The 27893-nt window shown below is 38.0% G+C and overlaps 1 protein-coding gene across 3 annotated transcripts in view; it reads left to right on the top strand.

Annotated features, from left to right (window-relative positions):
- The window catches only part of LOC127950414 (retinoic acid receptor alpha-B-like), a 111254-nt gene that overhangs the window by 32871 nt on the left and 50490 nt on the right, over window positions 1-27893 (top strand). For all 3 annotated transcript variants that reach the window (XM_052547462.1, XM_052547469.1, XM_052547454.1), the window contains exon 3: window positions 13996-14660. In XM_052547462.1, the coding sequence (XP_052403422.1) occupies window positions 14492-14660 (169 nt within the window). In that variant the 5' untranslated portion in view covers window positions 13996-14491. The remainder of the gene's footprint in view (window positions 1-13995; window positions 14661-27893) is intronic.

Here is a 27893-nt window from a genome sequence, read left to right as displayed (position 1 = left end):
TATGGGGAGGCATGCAGTTTGCGCCAAAGCCATCTGAGGGGGTTTGGTTATTGCCGGTAATAGCATCATTAGGGGGAGAAGCGTTCCAAACCATATTAAAGCCTTATAGCTGTATCAGTCATGTGAAATGATATGCCTTTGTTACGCCAGAGTCAACCCACCGTTTCATCTACCTAACCCAGAGATATGGCTTTCATTGCTATCGGGCCCTCTGCTGTGATAGATGATGCAGTTTCATGTGCCAGCGGAGGCATATGTCTCTGCTTTTCACTTGTTTTTAATTAGCTTTCTGATCAGTGGCAGCTGGTCAATAGGGGGCGCTGGGGTGCCGCCCTCCTAGAGTTAGCCAGGGAAGAAGCTCACTTCGACATGTGAAAAATAAGTGAAATACATATTGCGAAATAATCACGAAATTGCTTTTTTTACTCATACTATTTCTGTGTATATTTAAGCACCTATTAAAAAAACATAAAAAATAAAAACTCTATTTTGTTTGTTGTGTGTATTCGGTGCGCCGTAAAAATGGGCGTGACCATTTGTAAACTCTGTGTGTGTGTGCACTTTGGATGGGCTAAATGCAGAGCACGAATTCCGAGTATGGGTCACCATACTTAACAGTATGTCACGTCACTTCACTTTTTCACTTCTTCATTAGCAGTGTGAATCAGTTTTTTATTTTTTATTTTTATCACCAGCTGCCACTGTTTCCAGTGCTAATCAGGATGATTTTATTGAGTCCATCCTCACTCATTTTCCCTGGTATCATCTCAAAAACAGATTGATGAAAAGAAGAATGTTTACTCATGCACTTCGGTGCGATGATATATAACTCCCAGTAAGATCTTTCCTGTTTAATTTTGAGATAAGGTGAAACAGTTCGACCCTCCATGCTAAATCTCTGCACGTCGGCTTCGAAACCGGTGCACTTTAGTGTGGTTTCGGCGAAATAGTGTGAGAAGATATTCCTCTATCTCTCTCTCTCTCTCTCTCTCTCTCTCTCTGGAGTGGAAGGAACTGAAGGGAGGTAAGCTATGCATGATGGGGAAAGGTTTCCTCTCTCTTCAGTTAGGGTCATGTGAGCCACTTGACGGATAAGCTTTGGATGCTGCGGGCTGAAAGCGCTAGAGGCACAGTGCTGATTAAAACTCAGACTGCTATCTATCATCTGCTCTCCCCCCTCTGCCCCGGTCTCTTCCACCCTCCTCCAGCGCCGTCTTCCTCGTATTACTCTCTGGTGTGGGCGCCACGTAACAGATGGGTTTCCCAGAATCCAATAACGTTCAGTGGGGTAAAAGCCATTTACATGTGCCCATCACCCTCCTACAGAAGATACCCTTATTCCTTACAGTGTGAGTAGACCTCTGTGTCTCGCTTTCACAGACCAATGTGCTAATTTCCCTCAGCCAGTCCTCTTATCTTTTCATGGTGGTTACTATTATACTATATTTTAAAATAAAAAGTGTTAAATATACAATGCTTCTATTTACATTTTAATTTTACAATTTGTATGATTTTAATCATTTTCCAACCTAAAATCAGCAAGCTTTTATTTTGATGGGTTGCCGGCAAGTAAGAGCGTAAGTGAAGACAAATGTGAAGCATGTCAGTGAACGAAATGTCAGTTTTGCATTTTGCTGTGAAATGGCATCGCTTTCAGTTTGAAGGGAGATCGTAGTTAGTCGAATTAAAATGGTGATTGTGCATTAACTGATGTCAACCATGTTGGTGCGTGAATGAGTGGTCTGAACTTATTTACACAGTGCATTTTTTTTATTTTGGTCACACATGCACGCTAGCGCACCACTTATATGTGCCCCGATCATGACTCTTTTACACTGACAGTGAATCTGAATCTGACCAGGAGCTGTCAAGATCCAGAAATCATAATCCATGAATTTTTTTTGCTGTTCCAAGTCTTCATTTCACAGCTTTTTGTAAGGAACAGACTGACAAACTCATTATTTGCTATAAACTCTCAAATCTTATGAAGTTGTTTAAATTTGACACAATGGAAGAAATGACACTTGGCATCATTGACATCAAACCTGGTATGACATGACTTAACATATACCACTGTTCTAATAAAAAGACATATTTAAAAAAATATTAAAATGTTATTTCAAATTTCTGTTCATCAAAGAATCCTGAAATAAAATGTATCACAATATCCGCAAAAAGCAGCATAGATGTTTTCAGCATTGATAATAATAAGAAATATTTTTTGAGCAGCACATCAACATTATAGAATGTAACACTGAAGACTGGAGCAATGGAAAAGGCACATTTGTCATCACAGGAATAAATTACAGTTTATTAAAATACAAAACTATTGTTTCAAATTGAGACAATATTACATTTTTACTGTATTTTTCAGCAAATAAATGCAGCCTGGGAGATTATAAGAGAGTTCTTTCAAATCTTAAGGATCCCAGACTTTTGAATATTAGTGTACACATATGAATGAGATTTCAAATCTTCCTCAAATAAAACCTCTGCATGATTCAGAAATGCATTTATCGCCATTTTTCACCAGCCTCAACATTCTCTGTTTCAGAAGAAAGTTAAGGCTCTTGGTAAATGTTGACCAAATGTTCACTTTTGGGTGGACTAAGATATTTAGAATTTCAGGATCTTCATTTGTAAATAAATACATTTTGTCAATGTGTGCCAATTTGTAATCTCTGTATGTGCCCTGAAGGTCATGTTCAGCTTGCTCTTGTTTGTTCCACTGGCTCATATAATACAGCATGGTTTGCACTTCCTGGGAATTTATCTAGATCGATGGAGGCACTTCTTTTCTGCTGGTTTGCAAAATGAGAAAGGTGAACATAACTTTTGTAGTTAGGGCATGAGGTCAAGAATTTGGTTTCTGTCTCATTCTGTGTGATAAGAGCTCAGCATGCTTCTTTGTAACCAGTCTCTCTCTCTCTCTCTCTCTCTCTCTTTCTTGCTCTCATTTTCTGAGTCCTGGTGGCCTGTTTTTGAAGCCCCTCAGTAATAGGATTATGTGTGCCATGGCTGACTTTGTGAGAAAGAAAAAAAAAAGATAGAGATGACAACACACAGTGTTCAAGATGGACACAATTGGAAAGACCTTTAAATAAAAAAAATCACCTAGTAACAGAGGTGTCAAGTAACGAAGTACAAATACTTCGTTACTGTACTTAAGTAGAAATTTGGGGTATCTATACTTTACTTGAGTAATTATTTTTCAGCCGACTTTTTACTTCTACTCCTTACATTTTCACGCAAGTATCTGTACTTTCTACTCCTTACATTTAAAAAAATAGCTTCGTTACTGCTATTTCATTCCGGATTGTTATCGTTCAGAGAGAGAAAGAAAAAAACCCTATCCAGATAAATCGCGCCATCAGGATGGAGTGAATTTGATTGTGGTTGGATGAGAAGTATACATATATACCATTCCGACACCCTATTGGTCCATACGCGATCCATCACACCTGCACATGACACAAGTCACATCACACTGCATAGACAGTTTTGGGTTCGTTTATCAAAAAATATATTTCTTAAAAGTAGGTTGGAACCAGTAGTATCCGATCGCCTCAGAGTCCGTCCGCTTAAATTTCAAATGAAACCGGCGTCAGTCCGGTCTCCTCCCGTCTTTCAGTGCGCTCTTCAATCCGCCGACCACGGTGGAGCAGCGCGAGCTCAAACAGAGACAGAAGGTGTGTGTTTACCGATAGATTGTTAGAATATCTGTATCTGTGAAGTTCTTTGTCATAAATACAGTTTACAAAAGGTCACGATCAGTCGGTTTCTCATCTAGTGTAAAGTTTTCGCTTGTCACCGCTAATCACGAAACAGCTGTTTCCTTACACTTATTTAAATATACTTCATTTAATCATACGTACATACACTACTGTGCAAAAGTCTTAGGCAGTATTTTCACTTAAAAGAATGGTGTTCGGCCAGTTATTTATATATTTTGCTGTAGAGTGTCACTGTCAGTATAAAATATCAGTTTACAATTCCAAACATTCATTTTGCCATCGTCAAACTGCTTGTGCATTCAAAATCGCACTAGATTATTATTAAAATTAATGGCAAACTACTGTCCTACTGACACATTGCAGCAAAAGATATAAATAACTGGCTTAAAACAATTTTTTTTAATGGTGAAAACACTATTCTTTCTTTTCCATAAGACTTTTGCACAGTACTGTATTTTAAAAACGAGATTGTTGCTACTTTATAAAGAATGAGCATACAGTCATTCACAGAACTGATTTAAGACAGTGACAGACAGCACTCATCTTAACTAAATATCAGAGTGAGTGACAGAGATACAGTAGAAACATTATGTGTACTTTTGTATTAAATAATGACCCAGATTGTGAAATACATTTATTAGCCTTAGATTAAGGGAAGCACAACTTGGGAAATGAGAGCATCCAAGGTGAAAGCTATGGATTTATTTTAAATATTTGTAATGTTCTTTAATGTTATCCATAGTTTTTTTTGTAGTTCTTTTTTTTTTTTTTTAAGTATCGGTTCAGGCACGTTGAGGCGCCAGTACCATTTTAAAAGTATCGAAAAGGCACTGGACCCTACTTAAAAGTTATTATTTATTTCTCACTACTGGCTCATTTGCCAAATGGGTGCTTTCACTTCGTCCTCCACAAATTAAGCTACTGTAGGTAGTTGGGTAGTGAGACGTTTTAATAAATTATCGTTTGCGATTAATGACGCAAATGACAATGTTGTGATATCTAGGCTATAGAGCATCACAGTCCCACCCACAGCTGGTGCCGGAACTAAAAATTCAATGCAATTTCTGCATTGACATTTGGGGTATAAGCCATTAAAACGTAACCATACATGGTAGACTTAAAACCAGCTACGGCTGTACTAAGCAACAGTATATGCTCATATAAACGTAAAAAGATCATGGGGGCACTAACCTTGTTTTGATCTAAATGCCTTTTATTCGCTATGTCTTGGCTAAGTACTTCATTACCCACAATCCTGAACAATCCCACAATCCCACAGTGATGCATCTGATTGGTGGAGCTCGTATAACCGTCTGGTTAAACCCCTCGAAGGTCCGTGAAGACTGAAGATCATTAATAAAAAAATAAAATAAAATAAAAACCTGTATTGCGTTTTTGCACGGTAGAGTTATCAGTGCAATCATGATCTCCTTGGCTGCCATTGAGAGTTTTGCAGGGAGGTTGGTAACTTTAGTTAGCATCATCGTCCACTTTAGCTAGGCTACTGTAGCCTCCATATGAAATGAGTCATATCAAGCATTTTATAATGCCACTGTCAAAACAATATTTAGCCTAGACATACCTTTTTGTGCATTTACTGAACATTTGTGTAATGGCAACGACATGTGTTGACAACTGAGCAGTGATTGCAGTCAGATACAAAGCACTGCACCATTGCTGACGTTATCGTTAACCACTTTCACACACGCACACAATATAAAATACACGATGATAAAATAAAAATCAATACACAATACATATATAAAACACTATTTATTTACACGATTAATACTGAAAGAACTGCTATTACTGCACATTCACTATATAAAATAAAATTCACTGGAGGAAAAAGTTCGCGCGAGCAGCCGTTATCAGATTTGGATGTCGCTCAAAAGGCTCGTTGCCTCGTTCGCAGTTGTGGCTTCAGTCGAATTCAATGGGGCGCGGTGGTTTATGGGATGAGTAGTTCCTGCGCTCGAAATGAAAATATGTACACAGTCTTGTACCTTTGACTTTTTTTGGATTTTGTCTTAATTTTTTCACTTGAAATGATATGTTATATGCTTATGAGTTCAGCCGTAGCTGGTTATCCTCACACATGCTCTAAAACTCTTTAGATACGGATTTTTCCGAAAGTGAATGGGAGAAATAAATGGGAAATTTACTTCCGGCACCAGAGCTCTCTCGGGCTGTGGGTGGGACTGTGAAGCTCTATATCAACTTTGTAACTCGTTACCCTCCGAACACTGGACATAGCAGACGTATGTACCGAATACAAGAAGCTATCAATCAAGAAGGTATCAGGATTATGAGTTATTTTTCATTTTTAGTTTTTGAATAATCACTTAGATTAATCATTCATTTTGACAGCACTATAATGTTTATTGTAAATAGTCAACCACACAAGAGTAATTGTTTCTTAGCCTGCACCAATGTTCTTGTCCATTGCCCTCACAGAGTCCTGCAGCTAAGCTTGGATGTACATTTACATTCCATTCAAGGTTATTGATGACATGCCTCTGAAGTTTGACTTTTTGCACCATAACAATACTTATTGGCAACTAGTCATCATATCTCTAGCTCTTTAATGTATTTGCATTGTACTAAAATGAGTTCATTTTCAATGGGCATATATGTGGCTGAAACAGGTAGCCTAGTGCCTCCCAAATTTTTCAACATGAACATTTTAATATAACATTATAGTCATTATGGCCTTTAGAAAAATTTTTTTTGAGGAGGTGGGGTAGTGCACAATAGGCCCTTGAGGCACGGCCCAAGCTTTTGTTCTTAATGGCATTTTTTTTCCCTTACATTACTTTTACTTTTATACTTTAAGTAGTTTTTTAAACCAGTACTTTTACACTTTTACTTGAGTAAAAAGCTTGAGTTGATACTTCAACTTCTACAAAAGTCTTTTTAAACCCTAGTATCTATACTTCTTGAGTAATGAATGCCAATACTTTTGACACCACTGCCTAGTAACAAGAGTACACCGTTGGGTTTCAGGGAAATTGTCTAGGTGGGAGATCACAGACAAAAGGGCCCAAAAGACAGAAACAATGCATAAAGACAAAAGTTTACCATACAAACATACTCATACCCAATGGTCTATATACTGTGTATATATTGGTCCATATATGTCTTCATTATAGGATATAGATATTTAATTCATCTGGTAAATATGTACCATAACAATGGGAGCATTGGAATTTGGGACACACTCTTATCTTTGATGGATGCTACTAATCTTACTGGGCACCCACAGATAAAACACACACACACCATCCAGCCAGTAACTTTTCTCAAATACCGTGTGTGTGTGTGTGTGTGTGTGTAATTGGCATCATGGAAGTGTACAAAAATCATAGTAACACATGATCCTTTTTGGAAGGATATAGGGCTGCTTCTGACATGCAGGCTGCAGATGCATGGAGTGAATAGTGATCATGTGTGTATCTATAGATCAAGCCTTTCTTCCTTTCTAATTGAAACGCTCCCTTGGCGCGCTCTATATGCATGACGTATACATGCATTTAGCTCTCTCTCCCTCATAAAGGTGATAGTTCTCATTTAGTGCATAGATTTATTACCTCTGCTCATCTCATACCTATAGTAATGACCTTTGAAACTACCTCCCCTCTCTCGCTCTCCAACACCTCCCTCTGTCCCACTTGTCTCCTTTACCACATGTCTGCAGTCTCAATTCATTTCCCTTCATTTCATTTGGCTGTCTTAATGGACGAGGGGAAGGGGAAATAGAGCCCATTACTGGGCTATGGACTTTCATCATCTCTCTCGTTCTCTGTCTGCCCCACTTCTCCTCCACCTCCCTCTCTCTCTCATGGCTCTCTAATGACTAATGCTAATGAACAGAGACATCTTTAACAAAAAGACATTGAAGCAAAAAACAACCTTCGATTTCAGAGAGGAAATTGTGTTTTACGGTTCTCTCTTTCTTGGTGTGTGTGTGTGTGTGTGTGTGAATGAGTGTGACAGAACACATTTAGGATGTATATCTGATCTGTACATACATGCATGCATATTAAAACATGCTGGTTGGTTGTCATTTGAATCATGGATGATGATAATACAGAATCTGAGTCTGTGTGTGAGAGGACAGAAGGTCTGGCAGATGAGGGAAATGTGCAATAACAAAAGGTCAAGGTTTGTGGCCTAAGATTCAGGAACCTTGACCTTTGCTACAGGCATAACTGAGAGAGACATGTGGACCTACTTTAGGAGCTTACACACACACACACACACACACACACACACACAGTTTGCCTTTCACTTTCCATCGTTGTCTGTTTTCATCGGCCCATGTCTCCTTTAATCTACAGAGGTACAGACTGCAACTGTCAACAGTATTTATTACACATTATCATCCCTAACTACAACCCTGCAACAGAATTGCCCATAAAATATATATCCATAAGTTAACCTAAAACATGTCCAAAATTTTCCATTAACGAGTATTTAACAAAGCACAACTTCAGTACGTATACTGTGGTGATACTGTGGAATATTATTACAACTTAAAGTCTGCTTTAGCAATACTGAAAACAGGTGTGCTGCTTAATATTTTTGTGGAAACTCTGATTTTCTTTTTTTCATTTCTTATTTCATTCAATTTTTTTTTTTTTTTTTTTTTTTGTCATTTATCGGTATAGCTGTAGCTTAAAAATAATTACCAGCTAGAACTTATGATATCTGAACATCCCCAAAAGCACTAATTTGTTGAGCACACTTTAGCACCATGTATTTAAACAGTACATTGTTAGTCATCACTTATCTTTTTATGGTTACAGAATATAACTGATCGCCAAAATTACAAAAATAAAATAAAAATACTCCCACCCACACACATAGTAACATACAAAATCAGGGCCGACTGCTCTCTTGATACCGGGAAATAAACCACCTTTATAAAGCACTCCCTAATCTGACAGACATTCACTCCGCACATACATATAGATATGAAAACTCCCTCAATACACATATGCAGCCAAACTGTACAGTCGGACACAAAATTATGTGTGAGGGGAGGAATATTAGAGTGAAAGTGGCACTCTTTCCATTTGAAAACTCCTCTGGGGACACTTAAGTGTGCTGCAAGAAACTTCAGGCCAAAAGCCCTTGGAATCAGACCACACATTAAAGGGGAGTAAACGTAAGAGTATCTTTCAAAATAAAGAACTGGGTGTGTAAACATACTGCAAGGCAAGTAGAGGGAAAAAATAAGAATTGGCAACCATCCTGACAGATTTTAAGGAGTAAGTGGTTGGATTGAATAAGCCAATGGAAGTTTAGAGTAAAAATAATTCCTAAAGGATCTGGCCGCTGTCTAGACCACAAATGGAGGGGGTTTTGAATGCCGTCCCTAAGGACTTCCTGGACTTGGACTGCTGGACTCATTGATTAGCATTTGTTCAAGGCCAGAAGGGTCAATACATTGTATTTGGCATGGTCGTGTCTACAAGCACCACACTCAGAGTTTGCTCGCTGAACACACACGCACACACACACACACACACACACACACATCATTGTATTAGATTAATGTGAGTGCTGGTTTAAGGCAACCACTAAAACATGTACAAGATGGGACTGAAAGCACACTGCTGAAGAGCAACGCAATGAATGATGTCAGTGCATAACTGTGCCTGCATTGCATGGAACTATGGAAATAGGTTATTGACATAAACCTTTTGTTTAGTGGATCATACATGAAAGCACAAATGTCTGCTAAAATTATCCTTATACTCTAAAAAATTATGGGTTAAAAAAATGCTGGGTTCGTTTTGAAGGGATAGTTCACCCAGAAATGACAATTTGATGTGTATCTGCTTACCCCCAGGGCATTCAAGATGTATGTGACTTTGTTTCTTCAGTAGAACACAAACAGAGATTTTTTAAACAATCCGTTGCAGTCTGTCAATCTTATAATGGTTGTGAATGGAAGTCGCGACTAAAACATACAAAGAAAAAAAAAAAACATACATAGGCAAAACCAAATTAAACTCTGCGGCTTCTGTCAATACACTGATGTGTAAAGACACCAAACAATCAGTCTGTGCAAGGAACTGAACAGTATTTATATTGTTTTTTAACCTCTGATACACTGCAATACCTGAACTGTATGAGCGCCTCCTCAAAACACAGCCTTCAGGTGAGGCGTCTTCATCTTCTTGCTTTATCTCTCAAATGGACCACTGACACTCCTAATTGAGATTGTAGATAGTCACCTGTCTCTCAAATGGACCATTGTCACTCTGTTCCGGAACAGTGTTTTAGATACAACTGAATCACTGATTTCTAGTTGTGTCCTCTTCTGGAAGGCCAAACAAAGTAGTTTCACTTTCACAATGAAACACACAGTGTCTTCACGACATGGCGGCTCACTCACATTAATCTAATACAATGATGTGTGTGTGTGTGTGTGTGTGTGTGTGTGTGCGTGCGTGTGTGTTCAGCGAGCACACTCTGAGTGTGGTCCTTGTAGACACGACCATGCCAAATACAAATTGCTAATCAATTTGCCTTGAACAAATGCTAATCAATGAGAATAAAAGTTATGCCTTCTTTCTTAGGGTGAACATTTGGGTGGTGTTATGCAAATCTTCCCACATCGTGACATAGAGATGTGGGGGCGTGTTAGAACGAGCCGTTTTAGGAGGGTGTGATTTTGACTCTTAAATTTTATAAAGAATATCACTTTAAATTTGAGACTTTAGTCTTAGCAACTTTACAGATATTCTGTATGCACCAAGAGCTTGTAACGCACCAAGTATGCACCAAGAGCTTTCTTCTAAAAAGAAAGTAAAAATTTAAAACGCATCAAATGTCTACTTTAAATCCACTAACGAGATACATAGCTGAGGAAAAACTCTGCATAAACATACAGAATACATTGCATACACCACATTACACGTAATACGTTTAATTTCTATTGTGCAATATGTATATACAGTTTGCATGTGAACATGTGTAAAAAGCAGGCCCTAATAATGTTTTGGTATGAAACATGTGTTTCTCACTCTGAGTGAGAGCTTGTCAGTGATTTTGCTGAGCTGTGCATCACTTTCAAGTCTTGCATGTATGATTTGCATGGGAACTAATTTGCCTTTACCCACGCTTACTTTCAGTGACAGAGTATGTGTATATGATTATGTGTTTTCATGTCCCTTATCCACTATAAAAACCATAAGCACCTAAGATTATGCCCGTGATGTAAGCTGACATTGATTGTAATGTGTGTTGTGTATGTGGTGTAGCCTACATAGTGGAAATGTTAATGTAATTTCATAAAGAGCCAGTGAAATCTCTTTGCAAACTGATTTTCTTCTTACATGTGCTGATGTATTTCCTCTTAAAAAATAAAGTTTGAATAGTTATATTTTAGGCTATGTATTTATTTACGTATGTATGTATGTTTTTATAAAAAATTTGGTAACATTTGGTAGTTGCTTATTAGCATGTCTATTATTAACATATTGGCTGTTTATTAGTGCTTATAAAGTATATAATGCATGACATCCATAATCCTACCCAATACCCTAAACTTAACAACTACCTTATAAACTATTAATAAGCAGCAAATAAGGAGTTAATTGAGGCAAAAGTCATAGTTAATGGTTAGTTAATAGTGAGAATTGGACCCTAAAATAAAGTGTGACCAAAATTTTGACCTATAAATATTTATATAGCCAATTGGCTTTCATTTACCTCACAGGCACATACCATAATTTGTTAATTGCAATGGCATTAGATGGAGGAACAATCTCATTCTAGAAAACTTTGAGTAGACCACAATTTTAGTGTAGGATGAGTCATTTATATTTTTGATCCAGTGCTCGCTAAAGCTTATATCTGCAAAATTTGAATTTGATCAACTGTTAGAAGAATACTAGCTATAGATTAGCCTCAAAACTAACAGACATGGACTAAAAGCAAAATGTACTTGTTCCTTGTTCCATAAATCTAATGTCAAGTGAAGTTATGCTTAAAACAGAGTTAATCATCTTATGGAAACATTTCACACAAATGTATGGCTAGTCTTTTCTCTCTTTTTCCATCTTGGTTTCTTGAGTCCTGTCTCTCTCTCTCTTTCACACACATACAGTCCTATAATCTCTTTTTATCACACGTTCTCACACATTCTCTGGCATTGAATTAGTTTGAATTAGTGAGTCCATTGCTACGGAAAGGAGACCAGTGGGATTTAACCTACTTAGTACGCCTTTTAATAATGTATGAGTGAGATTTGAGAGCCGTGTGCAGCACAATAAGATATCTTCACTTGCTCTTTTTCGGCTTTGATCTCTCCCTCTTGCTGCCTGCTTTTTCTCTCAGTTTCTCATTCCTGCTTTGAGCGGTACCCCCAAGATGCTCAGCACACCTTCAGGGAGAGTCATGATCCATATTCCATATGGGAGGATATTTGAATTAGATTTATATATAGAGTATTTCTATTTCTGTTGTGTAGACTGGAGAATGGATGGGTAGAGTCGAGTAGAAAGACGCAAGATAATACAAATGGACTTGGAAGGATTTGTAAAATTCCTATATATTTTTTTTCCTATATTTCCTATATTTTCCTTGGAAGGACAGATAGACGCTTGGTATGGTGAAGATGCAGACGTACTGATTACAAATGAGCAGATTTTTTTGCTCATCACTGGTTCTCCACCTCAGTCCATGCTCTCACATTTCCAGGTTATGCCCAGATAGATGTGAAGATCCTGCTCTGTGTTCCTGAGAGAACGCTACAGTTAACAAGCTCACTGGGGAAGACCTTGGCAGCATTTTCCCACGCTGTCAAGCCGAGTTCAGTGCTCAAGAACGGGCCCTGGGTGTTAAAATGTCAGGCGTTGCCTATTTCTTTCTCTAATTTCTCAGTTTATTTCCTCTCTGTCTGAAGTATGATGTCAAACTGGATGTATTGTGATGTTCCGGATGTCTGTCAGCGAAACTATAAGAATGAAGAATACATTGCTACAATGATCGGCAATCATTGTATCTAATCTGAGTGCAGACCGTGGTGTATCAGACTGTATTATATGGGTTATTGGTTTTTCATTGGCCAGTACTGATAACGATATTTAGAAGGTTGGCCAATGAGTAGTCAGATTAGTATTATTATTATTATTATTTTTTTTATTTATTTTTTTTGGTGGAGATTTCTTTCTGTGGAGATTTAGGGGAAATTCTGTGGAACATGATATTGTATTGAACAGAGCTGAGGTGGTACCAGTTCGTTCAACATTATGAATGCTGGCCAGAAGAACTGCTCCTTTTTCCTCTTGTTGAAATCAGTTTCCACAATAATATTAAAGGGTCACTCCACCCCGAAATGAAAATTTTGTCATTAATCACCTACCCCTATGTTGTTCCAGACTCGCAAAAGCTTTGTTCGTCTTCGGAACACAATTTAAGATATTTTGGATGAAAACTGGGAGGTTTGAGACTGTCCCATTGACTGCCAAGTAAAATACACTGTCAAGGTCCAGAAAAGTATGAAAGACATCATCAGAATAGTCCATCTGCCATAAGTTTTCCAACTGTAACGTTATGAAGAGACGAGAATGCTGAAGAAACAAAAATAACGACTTTATTCAACAATTCCTTTTGTAAACCGTCTCCTCTGTGTCTCTCCACATCACCGTATCCGGTGTATGCTCTTCTGTATCAGCCACGTCACAAGGATGCACTGTTTTCTTTTAAATCAAAGCTGAATACACGAAGAAACAGTGCAACCTTGGGGATTAAATAGCTGAATTAAGTCATTATTTTAGTTTTCTTAGCTTACAAAAAGTATCCTTATCACTTCATAACGTTACAGTTGGAAAACTTATGGCAGATGGACTATTCTGATGATGTCTTTCATACTTTTCTGGAGCTTGACAGTGTATTTTACTTGGCAGTCTATGGGACAGTCTCAAGCCTCCCAGTTTTCATCCAAAATAATAATATATAATATATATAATAATATGACAGCAAAATTGTAATTTAAATTAATGCATTTAGCAGACACTTTTATCCAAAGCGACTTACACTGCATTCAGGCAAATGAACCCAAAATTAATTGAAATGAAAAACTGTACTCTATTGAAAATATTGGTAAACAGCAAAAGTGCATTACACATTGACTAGACTGTGTATACACTAGGATTTATAAAATTGCATGCATGCAAACATATCTGACAACTTAAAAAAATATCCTCTTCTCTGTTCCTTTCCACTCTTTTTCTGTCTTTCCTAGGTCACTGTGTTGGACTGACTCGTCTGGACAGGTTTGACCCGAGAGCAGTTTGTCACCTCCGGAGCACTGCATCTCATTTCCTTTTGCGTCACATCGTCCTAGTCCGTCCTGCTGAAACCGGGTGGATTGGAGTGAGATCAGAGTAACAATAACCCCGTCAAACAGTGCTGGGATTTACTGCCTCAACACACTTTTATTACCAGAGAACTTTGGGATTGTATCCAGAAAGTTACATAACTCCAAAACAAAGAGCGCTACACCTGTGAGCTGTACACTTTGATCGAATGCCGTCATAACCACTCACAAGCACCCTGGATCACCAGCCATTAACCTGTTTCTGTCTCACAGCCACGAAAGCAAGCGGCCGCACGGACAATCACAGACAAAGCTCTCCTAGTTGGATTACCAAAAGTAGCTCATGATGGGAAAGTAGACATCCGGCAACACGGATAGCCTGCACAGAAGTCTGGGACTCAGTGTTGTTTCTGAGCGTGCCATGTCTGGAAACGGCAACCCCTGCCCCAGCCCCGGAGGTCTGGGCACCCATTTAGGGGGCTTCCCTATGCCGCACTACCCTTACTTCTTTCCTCATATGCTAGGAGGGCTCTCCCCTCCAGCGCTTCCAGGACTTCCTGTCAGTGGATACAGCACTCCATCTCCTGCAAGTGAGTACCCTTTTTTTCGGGTGTGAAGCTTCTGCGTCTTTTTATCAGCCAATGCATTCAGGTGTGACACACTTAAAGATGTATCGCAAGATGACAGTAAACACAAGAAGTGCCCGTTATACAAGGTGTCAGTCATCGTTCAAAATAGTAAAAAAAAACTAGGACGGGAGGATAATAAGAAATAAATAGTTTTTTACAATTATTATTATTATCATTATTGGAGGCAGTTAGATGCTCATGGAAGAGATGACTCTTGAGTTGTTTCTTGAAAATTGTTCTGGATTAGGCTGTTCGGATGGATTTAGGTCATTCCACTAACAGGGATCAGCAGAAAAAGTCCTGGAGAGTGATTTTGTGCTTCTCTGGCGATGGGGCCATGAGCCACTGCTTGTTTGTTGACCTCAGGCTTCTGCAAAGGAGAGAGTGGAGGTACAGTAGGAGGGTGAGGAGCCTGTGCAGTTCTGTAGGCAAGCACCAATGTCTTGAACTTGATGCAAGCCGCGATTGGACGCCAGTGCAGAGAGATGAGAAGCCGTGTGACATAGGATTTCTTGGGCTTATTGAAAACAAGACGTGCTGCTGCATTCTGGATCATTTGCAGAGGTCTGATCACAAGTGTTAGAAGAGCATTGCAATAGTCCAACTTAGAAATGACAAGCACCTGGACGAGAAGCTGTGTTGCACGCTCTGTTAGGAAGGGTGTTGGGAAGGGTCTTTTGGTGAAATTTTTTACATAGCTTTCAAAAAGGCCATATCTCAGTGTTCAGTGATCTGATTGATTTGAAATTATAGGAGGTATATAGTAACAAACATATCAATTGGTCAAGACATCAGATTTGATTTTATATATTTTATCATTTTTTTTTTTTTATAATCTGAGCTCAAATATGGAAGTGTGCTTAATGTAGATGTGAGCTTAATAGGTGCATTTACCCTAGTTTATTTTCTCCATACTGTAGTTCATAGAATGGAGATCAGTTTCTGCCACAGTGACCAGGGACGAAGATGCTCCAGGAAGGATGAAAAAAATAGCACTATATGCATTACTTCTCAAAAGTTCAGAGTCAATGAGATTTTAACAAATCTTTTTGAAATAAGTATTTTATGCTCACCAAGGCTGAATCTTTTTTATTTTTATTTTTATTTTTTTTATACACACATTTTTTAAATGTATGTTATTTCTGTGATGTCAGCTGAATGTTCAGTAGTCATTGCTCCAGTCTTCAGTGTCACATGATCTTCAGAAATCATTCTAATATGATGATTCGCTGTTCAAGAAACATTTCTCATTATTATCATATTTTTTTCCCGGACTTTTTGATGAATAGATGATTACACTGCTATAAAATGAAATCTACTGTATGATAACAGAATTGTATTTTTTGGCTGGAAATTGGAGGGTTGGTAGTAGCTGTGATCGGTCTTTCTACTTGTGTGTTCACTACAGTTTAATTGAGGGATGTAAATCTGTTCTTGACAATATTGTGACTGCTATTTCTGTGTGTACTTTATGAATAACCCAGTGACCATATTAAACCTTAGGAGACCCTTGATTAAATACTGTTAAAGTCCAGCTTTAATTTTTGAACAACCACTATGTGACCATTTTAAAAACCCGTTCTTTGAGATATAGTCTAGCTTTCATAACTTTGGAACTTATCTCTTCATATCTTTTGAAAATCTATTTCAGCATAGCTTGTGTGTGCATAAATGACTGAAATACAGTTTAAATCAATATGTTAGAGTGACTGACTATTTAAAATCCCTCTGAAGTTTTGGTTCATCGGTGCTTGAGATCTGACAGATGTTTTTATGCTCAACTTTATGCTCTTCTCCGCTGACATGCATTGAATTTGATTATAGCCCAAACACATTATCCTGCTGTTCCATAAGACCTTGATGTGTCAGAACTCATCGGTTTATTCAGGTTATCTCTGCTATCTGTTGTTTGGCCTGTTCTGCACTTTGAGCTGAGAAAACCACCTAAATGTTCCTGGGCAAAACTGAGATGCCCGCTGCCCACAGTGCCTGGGGTCATGAACGCCCTTATGTGAACTAGACCTGTATGTGTTAGCTCGGGTATGTTTGCACATGAATATTTGCATGCGAGTACTTGATGATTATTGAATGAAGCATGAAAAAGCATGGTTTCTTCTTCATAGCTTATATGAAGCATGGTCATAGCAATCACAGCATGGTTTCTTCATAGCTTCATAGCTATATTTTTATATTTATTTAATGCTTAAGTAAGCCATTCATATGTCGTTTCCACAGAAAAAAAAAGAAAGAAAAAAAAGAAACTATATTGCTGTGCTTTCAAAACTTTCAAAACAGTTTGTTTGTGTATCCCAAACAGCCCAGAGAAACACTGGCTCAAAAAGTGTGAATTCGGGGGCAGGACTTCATTTGAAAGTAGACAAGACATGCCACAACTTGAGAACAGCCAACTGGAATAATGACGCAAATCACAGAGTTAAAAATGACAGTTTGAACTGATCCACAGAAAAGAACCAAACTCTTACTCTAGTTTTACTACTACTATTAAAGAAAATGGCTTTTTAGAGTAGTGACACAAACCACTGAATCAAATTTCATTAAAAATCGCCAGAATTACAGTATAGATATTAATATATTGTCAAGCAAGACAATATTGATTCAATTATACAGCAGGGCGATTTCTAGTCCAGTCTTCAGTGGTAGTTTCCAGTCAACCCTGGCGAGAGGAAGAGTTGTTGTGTTGTTCTGTAATCTGTGGAGACGTTCCCGTCCACTTTGCTCTCTTGAAATGACAGTACATAATGTTTTGACTCGGTGGGTGGGAGCGCATCTCGAGTCAGCTACTGATGCAGTGGCTGCCGCCAACCGCCGTCGGCAGAGGTTTTGGCAGTCAGTCAGCGGCAGCTCCTGCTGGGCCCGGAGCTAATGTGCCTCCCTGCATCGTGCTCTATGACAAACAACCCTCTGACGCTCTCAGGGGCTAATTATTACACACCCCCTGCTGACTTGCGGAAAGACTCTGCACGCAAAAATGTGGTGCCCATTGTGAGAAAAGGGGGTTGGGGGGTGTTGTGGGAATGTTATTTTGCTTCCAGAGGATGATGCAAAAGTTTGCATGGGATTACCTCCGGTGAACCTATTAGTCAGGGAGGCTGCATCACCGTGAAACCCAAATAAGTTTGCTGTATTGGCTTTGGGCGGTGTATTTGCATGAGGTCCAAATAAGAGAACACGGATCGATGGCGTGCGGAGCATTTATTTATCATCTTGCACAGGAGGTGGGATGGTGAACGTGGAATATGGAATATGGATGGATATGGAGGTGCCTGTTATTGTCAGGCTCTCCTAACTTGACTTAAACAGCCGCTAGAAGGAATCCCCAAGGTGCTTCTTGTCACTTGCTGTGCTGTAATGATGTGTCAACTGCCAGGCACTGAATTCAAGCAGCTGGAAGGTACAGTGATTAGAGCTGGAGCTAGTGGACTTCCACCTCCAATTCGGGCATCTTAGTTAGAAGGATATGCGAGTGTTTCAGTGTGGTTGCTAGAAAGGAAGGTGAAAGGTTCTAATAAAGACCGACAGTGATTCTAAGTCTGATTCTCATGTATGTACAAAGTGTTTTAGTCTCGGTACTGAAGTTATGAATTGCTCAGCTCTCACAAGATGTTTGGTACACTAAAAAAGCAAGTGAGATCTCACAAAGTGTGAGTGAATTATGAGATGAATGACTTGTCTGCTAGACTCACTTGGTTTCCGTTAGTGTCTGGGATGGAAAATGATATATTTTGCAATTCAGCATACTGCTCTGCAAAAACTGTGCTTCCAAAATGCACATGACATTTTCTTGCAGTGTGAAGTTGCTGTACTTCATCTAAAAGCGAACAAAATCTTTCTATGTTATTTATTGCTAATAGTTTGTATGACCTGAAACGTGCAATATTTGTGCAATTGTGTATGTGTAAATGTAACATCAGCAAATTTATTTGTCCCCCATGTAACAAATCTAGAGGTCTGTTTAGTTGTGGGTAGTTGTCAATGAACACATGTATGTATGTATTTATATGTGTATATATGTATTTGTTTGTTTGTTTTATGAAGAACATTTGTTATATATTTGTAAATAACTTTTTTGTTATTCAGAAATAACAAATTAACGTTTACTTGTAAAAACACATTTGGTATTTATGAATAAAACATTTATTCTCATTTATAAATAACTTTTAAATAATTGATCATTTTTCTAAAGAACTATTTATTTGTTAATGTATAATTATACATAGTTAACCCTAACCTGTTATTTCATTAAGCCAGTTAAGTAAGTTAGTAAGTAAAAGGAAGGAGGGAAGGAAGGATTATTTGTCATCTGCCCACATAACTATCGAGCTCCGGAGTAGACAAGTTAATAAAGGAGATTATTCATATACATAATATCATTTGTTCACATCTTACTCCTAATTTGAATCACTCCTTTGCTACCTTCCAGTTCAATTGATTTGAGAGATTTCTTCAAGGAGCTTGGTATCGAGTAATGTTGCTAATCTCCGCATCATGGACTGTATAGGTTCGCTTTTTTTTTTTTGGTCCTGCTCTTGATGCAGTCAGCACAGCTATGTGTCAATTAATGCAACTGATCTCACTCTAACTGACTGCAATTAAGATACTGATACATGTAGATGTCAATAAAATACACTCGATGTTAAGGTATGTCTGCTGGTTTCTGCTGTCACGCTGTGTGCTAAGCTTCTCAGTTTCCAGCAGTGGTAGCGGGGCTAATGCAGTGCTAATGCAGTGTTCAGCTGATCAGAACTGCCAGGTGTTGTGGTCTGCTCGGTCCTCCAGACGTCTTTTCAAAGATCTGGGCTACTGTGTTTTTTTAGTATAACCCTAATCCTTGAAAGCTCAATTTCCTCGGATTCATACCTCTGTTCTGCCACCAGTCTCCCCAAGCTCCACTTGAGTTAAATATAGAAGGCAGTGTAATGCCACAAAGTGGTTCGCATCATCAGCTACCAACAACCCCTGCCTGCTTCCCTCCAGGGGCCCTTCAGAAAGAGAAAGCATAGAAATATTCAAAGCATGGCAACTGTGCTCTATTCTGTGTGGAAATGCAGACGATTCTCCTTGGTTCGGTTTATTAATTTTTGATATGTTGTTGATGCTGTGTTTCACTGGCTTTTCGTATGCAAAAGCAGCAGTAGCGTAAGTTAACTTATGCGACACAAATGTCTTTTTATACTGTTGCACTCAATGTTTAGGTGACCTTTAGCCTTTCTAGCGTGGTTGTGCTGTGTTTAATCATTTTCATGTTTGAGATGCATGTCTAAAGTAGCATAAAATGTTATGTGCCTATCAGCGTTGTATGCACCTCATGTCTGTACTTAAATCTTAGTTTATATTGTATCTTAGTTTATATTGTTACTAAAAGCTTAAGTAGGCACTGTAAGTAGGCTTAACATAGGTTCCCTAAGTAGGACATACTGGATCAATGCCTTTGGTCCTTTTTTTTTTTTTGTAGTGGATATTTTTTGGCCAATACTGGGTGTCTATTTTAGTTTTTTTTTTAAATAGTACTGGATACTTACTGTGTCAAAACATCTATTTATGTTGTTATTGGGTATGTTTTAGTTGTTCTCAATACCAAGTATGCGAAGTTCGGACTTGTGTCCTTGGTAGTTCAAACTAGGGAGGACACAAGTCTGGTAATTCTTCAAATGGAACAGCAGCGAAACCTGATAACGTCACTCAGCTCACCTGGGCTACTCCAGTTATCCTCACTGTGTGTATGTTTACAATAAAATTAATTATGTTATCAAGCACCACTATAGTTAAACATATTAATAGCCACAAAAATGTAGTTCGGTATAAAAATGAAGTATAGTAAAGGCTTGTATAAAAGGAAATAAAAACAAAAGCAAACAATTCAATCAAACATATGCTACAAAGTCAGTATTGTACTACTGTAAAGTTAAATAAATATAAGAAATTATGAAACTTAACTTTGTGCTCAGCCAAAATGATACGACCTGGAACTAATTTAGTTTGAAAATGAGTTTTCTCCTCAGCCATTACATTTCAGACAACTCACACAAATCAAACAAATCATTCGAATCCATTGGTTTCAATTCACTAAGCTCTATTTTTTTAATGCCTAAATTCACATACAGTACAATCTATTTTTTTGAGATTTTAGTTGTAGCTCTTCTTTCTTTTTATTTTTTCAAAGCAGTATTGATTTATAGTAATAGCTATGTATATCGATCATGACCCATAACATGGAAAAGATAATTGGATTATTGGTTTCTTTCAAAATTATAATGCCAATATTGATCATTTTGTAAAGACCAATGCATATTGATTATCAAGGAACTTTTTTTTTTGTCCTATTGGGGAAATCATGTTATGCATGAGTCGTTTGTCCATTATACAGCACATTTCTACGTGACTTTTGACCGAACATATCAAGACTTCTCCCTGATGCTCACCAGACTGATGGTTTGAAGCCAGTTCCCGATACAAGAGCTGCCTGTCCTGCAGAAGCTGTCTGGAACACATTTTGCTACAGTGGTTCACTCACAGTTGTGTGTGTGTGAGGTGATGGGTCTGTCAAAGGGTCCCTGGTTTCTCTCTGGCTCCTGGAAGTGTGAAAATGCTGCCTGTCTGCTCTGGCAGTGGCTGCCCATGTCGTTTAGCTTTAGGATGTCATCAGGATTCCCGTCTCCTCTGGACGAGGAGCAGACCACCATTGTTTGTCAAGCCTGCTGTTTCTTCTCCTCGTCACAGGGGATTTTTTTTTTCTTGATGCTGCAAATGTGGATGATGGATCTGCATCTGGCAGACTCTGCCTGGGACGTGCCAGCATTTGGCTTGTCAGGGTGATATTTATGTCTCCTAACCTTCCAACCAGGGCCACCATGTCACTAGTTCATTCATATGTAGGTTAGGATTTTTAATCACACTTCAGTTGCTTATGGCAGCTATTGCAATTAATTAGTCTTGAGTAGTAATTTGCATTAATTTAGATAAATTGGTCATCTTGAAAATGCGAAATGGAACCATGACGCAGACCCTCTTATCTACAGTGGTCAGTGCTGTGGCGTAGTGGTTAGTTAATGTCAAGCTGTGGAGCTCATGTCAGAAATGCTGGTCCGATACTGCATAACGGTACAAAAAATAGTTGTACTGTATGCTTTAGGAATTGTTGTCAGATGCACATGTTCCCGATGCTTGGATAAGGAAATAGCTGAGAGAGTACCTTTGAAGCCGGGAGAATTGTCACTGCTCAGTCTAACATGGCCATCCTTCTCTAGATGCCCGGAGCAATCGAGCGATCTCATGACAATCACACTGTCACAGTTCGCTCATGTCTGAGACGAGCATGGCTGTCATTTTTGGAGCAGTCTGATTCGATGCGTGCTGATGTTGTTTACTTGCACCAGGCTGAACCGCTCAGCACATTCACTGCATGCATCGGTTAGGCCCAATCAGTAGTTTTATAAATGTGAGTAGATATTGGTAGATATTATTGGTAGCTAGTGGTAGCTAACTGTTTTGCATAATTTCAACCAAAAATGAAAATGCTGTAATTTACTGGCCCTCATGTCGTTCCACACCTTCAGTCGAGCACCAATGAAGGCTTTTCCTTACAACAGGTCATTGTGCTCTTGTCTGTCAAGGTCTACAACGGACAAAAACAACATAGAAGCAGTAAAAAGTAAGTTCCTTCTCTTTTTATGTTGTTAAAAAAAGCTTTGTTTGAAAAAAACAGACCAGAACAGGAACAGACTGTTTTTACTATTTTTACTTATGACACACATAATGACCTCAAACTTGACACATCGGAAGGCAAGACACCATGTTTTATTTTGAACTATTCTATGGCTTCAGAAGGCTGTTCATATATTTCGGGTTGGTAAGGTTTTTTTAATGTTTTTGAAAGTCATTGATGCTGCATATGTTTGATTGAATGCACCCTTGCTGAATAAAAGACTTTTGAAAAGTAGTGATCAGTTTTTTTAAATTTCACTGAATACTAATAAAAAAATATAATAATAATAATAATTGAAATCGATAGTGAATATAATGGAGAAAAATCAGAGAAGTTGTATTTTTGTTGAAGTATTTAATAGCTAAGAAGCTAATGTTACTATTACTCAAAATGTTGAGTATGGAAAAGACAGTGTATGATGGAGAAGAGGGAAGAGTTTTGGGAAATGGGCCTCGACCCTGCATCATGTCTAAGCATGCATAAGCATCCACAGCCCTGACAAGTCTCCTCCTCCTTTTCAACATGCCAATTTACCTTAAACCCAGTCAACATCAACCGCAAATGTATGTCTTTACACGTCAGTCCACCACATACGTTGAGTTTGTGTCAAGGTGTCAAGTTCAACCACAGTTCTCTTTTTACTCAATGTGTTGCAAGCTGATGAGAATGTGTCTTGTTGTATTTCAGTGCTGTTCATCATCAGACAGTAGTTGAGCACTGCAGTGCATCTGACCAGTGGCTATATGCTGCTCGCGTGCAGTGCATCTCATGTTGGCTCAGGCGGCATCAAATGATCCCAGTGTCCACATAATGTGCAACGGGGGGCAAGCAGACAGGGTGGCGACGGTGCAGCCTGCAGGCATCCTAAATCACCCTGGGTCAGGCGGCCTCTCAGAGAAGAATCTCTCCTTTGGGTCTTGAATTTCTTGCTTTTTCTCTCTCTCTCTCACTTGTGCTGCGTCTTCCTGGCTAAATGACAACAGCCTTTCTGACTATCAGGAACTTGACTGTTTATTTGTGTTGGGTGTTTTTCGGCCTTTTTGTGACCGAGAGAGCTGGCAAATGGGTGTTTCTTCAATATTGCGTTATTTTATACCATATATATATATATTTACTTACATTTTAAATGTATTTTGTGGCCTTGATAACGGTAAGATACTTATTTAAAGCTGCAGTCCATAACTTTTTTGGCACTTTAGCAGTTAATAAACAGAACTTTCTTTCAGTAAAATCATTGTTTATTTAAAATTAAATCATAAATGGTAACTATTAGAGATGAAAATTAAAATAAAAGATACAAATTAATGGAAAAGATTCAAATGAATACAACATCAGTACTGTGTATATTCTGCTAAACTTTCTAAGATAACAATCTAATAATCTTCAGAAGACAAATGAATTTATCCATTGTTTCTCTGTCTACATCTTGCCAAGTGTTCTCTCCTATCTTAATTAACCGGAAGTTCAGAGCTAGACCAGGTCACGTTGATATGTCATCGAGGGCCATAGATAAGATCTAATAAAACATTTTTACAACTTTTGAGCAGAACAGCAGATCTTGACAATTTTCATAGGTCAAATAGCAAAGACCAGCTCTTGGAAAAGAGCATGTACCACAAAGAGAGAGGACAAATTTAGCAAATATCCTTGCAGATAAAAAAATATTTTTGCAGAGAGTAAGTTTTCAACATCCTATCCAAATATCAAAACAGGATGTACTTTCTTATGTCAAATGTAGAAAAATACATAACGTCAATGGAGCGTGCGTATTAATGGAAATAAAGAGAATAAATGAATAATACTTGAGTAAATGTGTAACATAAAACAATAATATAAATGTAAAAGAATCACTGAATTATCGTAAAGAATAATTTGCAATAAATATACTGTTTAAATTAATATACAAAATAAGGAAATATTGCAATATTGAAAAAATTGCAGAAACCAAACATGATATTTAATGAGTTTTTAGGATATATAAAATGCTTGCTTGGAAACTATCTTTAGTTCAAAGCAAGGAATTGGTGAAACCATTTTTCTCCCACAATTTGTCAAATGTAATTTCTGTCAGTCATTTTTGCTATAGAAGGTTATAAAACAATTCTTGCATCATTCAATGTTGGAGATCATGGAAATGAAGTACAAATATTTATGGCAGATCAGAAAAGCAAAAAAATGATTTCTTCTGCGTCGAAAACTTGCCATAGTTAATGAAACCCATTTGTAGATAAACTCTTAATAATTGAACTTTAAATAGCAGCAATTATATGTTCAGTGAGATGTGTTCAAGTGCACTGCAAAGGATCGGTTTAACATTGAGGACCCTTTGAACCCTCCATCATGATGGAGCTGGATGGAGAGTGGTTTTAGTATAGGAGGGGAGAACCACAGGGACTCCCTTGAGAGTGGGAGGCTCTTATCATGCTCAGGGTGACACTGTTAAAATACTGCCACTTCCAAGTTGCTAAAAGCCTATTAAAGTAACTGCTTTTTTTGCTCCTATTCTGATTCCTCACTCACAGTCTCGACCTTCATGAGTCCTAGCATTGGAAATGAGGGCAAGCATGAACACTTAGTGCTGAAAGGGAGGTACGTGTGTGGGGGGGTTAAATCTGATTAGTGCAGTATACTGTAGGAGTGTGAAAAGCACAATTTCACTCATATGCTTAGAGAAAAAGTCTTCACACTCTATAGGCTACAGATCCTTTATGAACTTTATGCTCATAATTAGAGTATCAGCTAAGGTGGTTTGGCTTCTGACTCATAAAAAGTATTTTGTGTGCTTGTATATGAACAACATCTTCAGAGTCCAGTTTAAAAAAAATAAAATAAAAATAAAGTTATTGTCTGCTGATCAGAAAACAAAGATTCATTGATTCAGTCTTGTAATTCGCTCCTGACTCATTACACTTCCATGGATTAACTGTACACATTAAGACCAAAAAAGAATATTTAAGTGCAGTAGGTTCTGCCTTTGTTCCAAATCTTAGTGAGCTGCCTATGAAGGCACCATTTTGTGACATCATAAATGTGAACAATGTTCCAAAATTATAATTATGTGGAATGTTAAGAAAACTCTATTTGGTCCTATGGGAGCATTGCATTTCATGGATGCATACTTATAATTGAATACTGAGAAATAGTTTATTAGTAATTCATCTAATCAGTATTATTTTAGTATTTTTTTATTATTTACAATTGTAGTATTTTAAATGTAATTTTTTTTTAAGTTTTAGTCATTCTTATGTTTTTGTCATTTTTATTAGGTTTATTTCATATTTTTATATCTATTTATCTTTTATTTATTTTCATTTTAGTTTTGGTATTTTTAGTGCTCCACTGAAATCAGTTGTGAGTCGAGTCTCTGTTGTGGAGAACTATTTTCGTGGCACACAGACTTGCTGTCTATGTTGTGTGTTCCAGAACATTCCCTAATTAGGTTCCATGTATGCAAGAACGCTGCCATAGAAGCCAAATCTTTATCATCAGTTTCTCATCTCGAACACATTGTCTGGTGAGCTGTCTTGATTTGAGCGATTACACATTTTATTTATCGTGTAAAGGCAGTGTTTGTTTTATTCCTTTTGAAACCGTTTGAAGGTTGACATTTTTATATGATTTGAGGACTCATTTTATTGATGAAATAAAAATGTGTGACAGAATGTGGGTAGTTTTTAGTGTAAAAAGAGGGGCGCTAGTCTGCCATACACCGTATCTATACATACAAACAACCACACACACGTACAGACATGCTCACATTGTCCCGTAAATCAGGGTCCCTCGGGGACGCCTGCTGCCGTTAACTCCTTAAGCGATTTAATAGGTCTATTTGGGGATGTATTTATAGAATGATTTAGCATGTGTTGATTTCCTGCACTTGTTTATTCTGACTTCTTCACACAAAACTTTTGTGGACTTTTAAAGGTTTTCTATAGCCGCCGTTGACAGACGGGGAAGTGAATTCAAGCTTGTATCCTCTGCATGTGCCACAAAAGAGAGTTTGTGGGACTGTGACATCATCAGCGTCTGTCCTCACAAGTGTGGCCAAAACCACTACTTCTGCCTCCAGCTCTTTAGAAGGTGTTTGATAGCTGTTTAATTACCCTTTATGTACCATAAACACACATACTGAAGAGGATCACTATAATTAAATGCCAACATTTGCATTAAGCTGCCTGAAGCCTCCACATCTAATTCTTGCCTGTATAGGCCACAGCATTTCTGTAGGTTATTAGAGAAATGTTTTCATTTCACATTTTGGGGTTTTCTCAGCTGTGATGATTTATTTGACTCAGAAATGAAACTGTAAACTGTTACGCGCGTTATGTTTGCTGTTGACCAGATTCACCAAACGGAAGAAATTATAACCAGGTGTCATTTTCATGCTTCCAGTCCCTCTTTCACTTCTTATTTTCTCTCATAACAGAGCTGGCAGTAGTGACAGAAGCGTACACATGTATGTGTGTGAGAGGTTATTTTTGAGTCTGCGTTGACAGATGTTCCCAATCCAGCTGTGACAGCATCCACCCGCTCTACATTCCAAATCTCTCTCACACACACACACACACACAAAGGGAATGCTGGTATGTAGCAGGCAGGATTTGTGTTGTAACAGATGCACTGATACAGCAGGTTTGACTGTAGTAGTCCCTGTAACAATCATATAATGAAAGGTTTTAAAGCTTCATATTTTACACATATTACACAAGCAGACATGGAGCTGACTGTGCCGGGCACTTCAGTGGAGAGTGGCCCATAAACCCCCTTTCAATCAAAGAAATGGCACAGCAGACAGCTATGCTTAAAACATGCAATTAATGAGATGCGAAGAGGACGGGGGGTTCCTGGGTGTGTTTGGAGCACACCTGTGACCAGCCAGACTTCGAAATCGTCAGCTTCCATCGGATGATGAGAAGAATCTGTTCCATTATTGGCTGGATGTTTATGGGTGCATCTGTAGATCGTCTCTGAGCATGTGGTGTTGCTGGACCTCTGAGAATCTGCTAGACTATTGAAGCTACAGTGTTTGATTTCAGTCAACATTCTTTAGTGTTATAAGCACTTTGCCAACTTATTAGAGCTGTTAGAAGATCGTAGGAAAACAACTTGCCAGATACTGCATCATGGTTCATTCTAGTGGTCGGCAAGTGTTGTTGTTGTTGTTGTTGTTTTTTTTTATGTGGCCAATGCCAGTGCTGAAGATGGCTGTTAGCTCATATAATGCAGATAATACAGTTTCATGATAACAAATGAGAATTGAAATCAAAGAACACAATTTTACTATATATATATATATATATATATATATATATATATATATATATATATATATATATATATATATATATATATAATTTTTTTTTTTTTTTTTTTTTTTTTGAAAATCTGAATTATCTATCCAAAAATCTGTTGGTAGATTCTGCATCTGACACAGGAATGAACTGCTTGTATGAAATGGCTAAATATCAGGT

This window comes from Carassius gibelio, chromosome A3, assembly GCF_023724105.1.
Source record: "Carassius gibelio isolate Cgi1373 ecotype wild population from Czech Republic chromosome A3, carGib1.2-hapl.c, whole genome shotgun sequence".
Taxonomy (NCBI): Eukaryota; Metazoa; Chordata; class Actinopteri; order Cypriniformes; family Cyprinidae; genus Carassius; species Carassius gibelio.
Note: the sequence above shows the minus strand (reverse complement) of the source record. Positions and strands in the feature narration are given on the sequence as shown.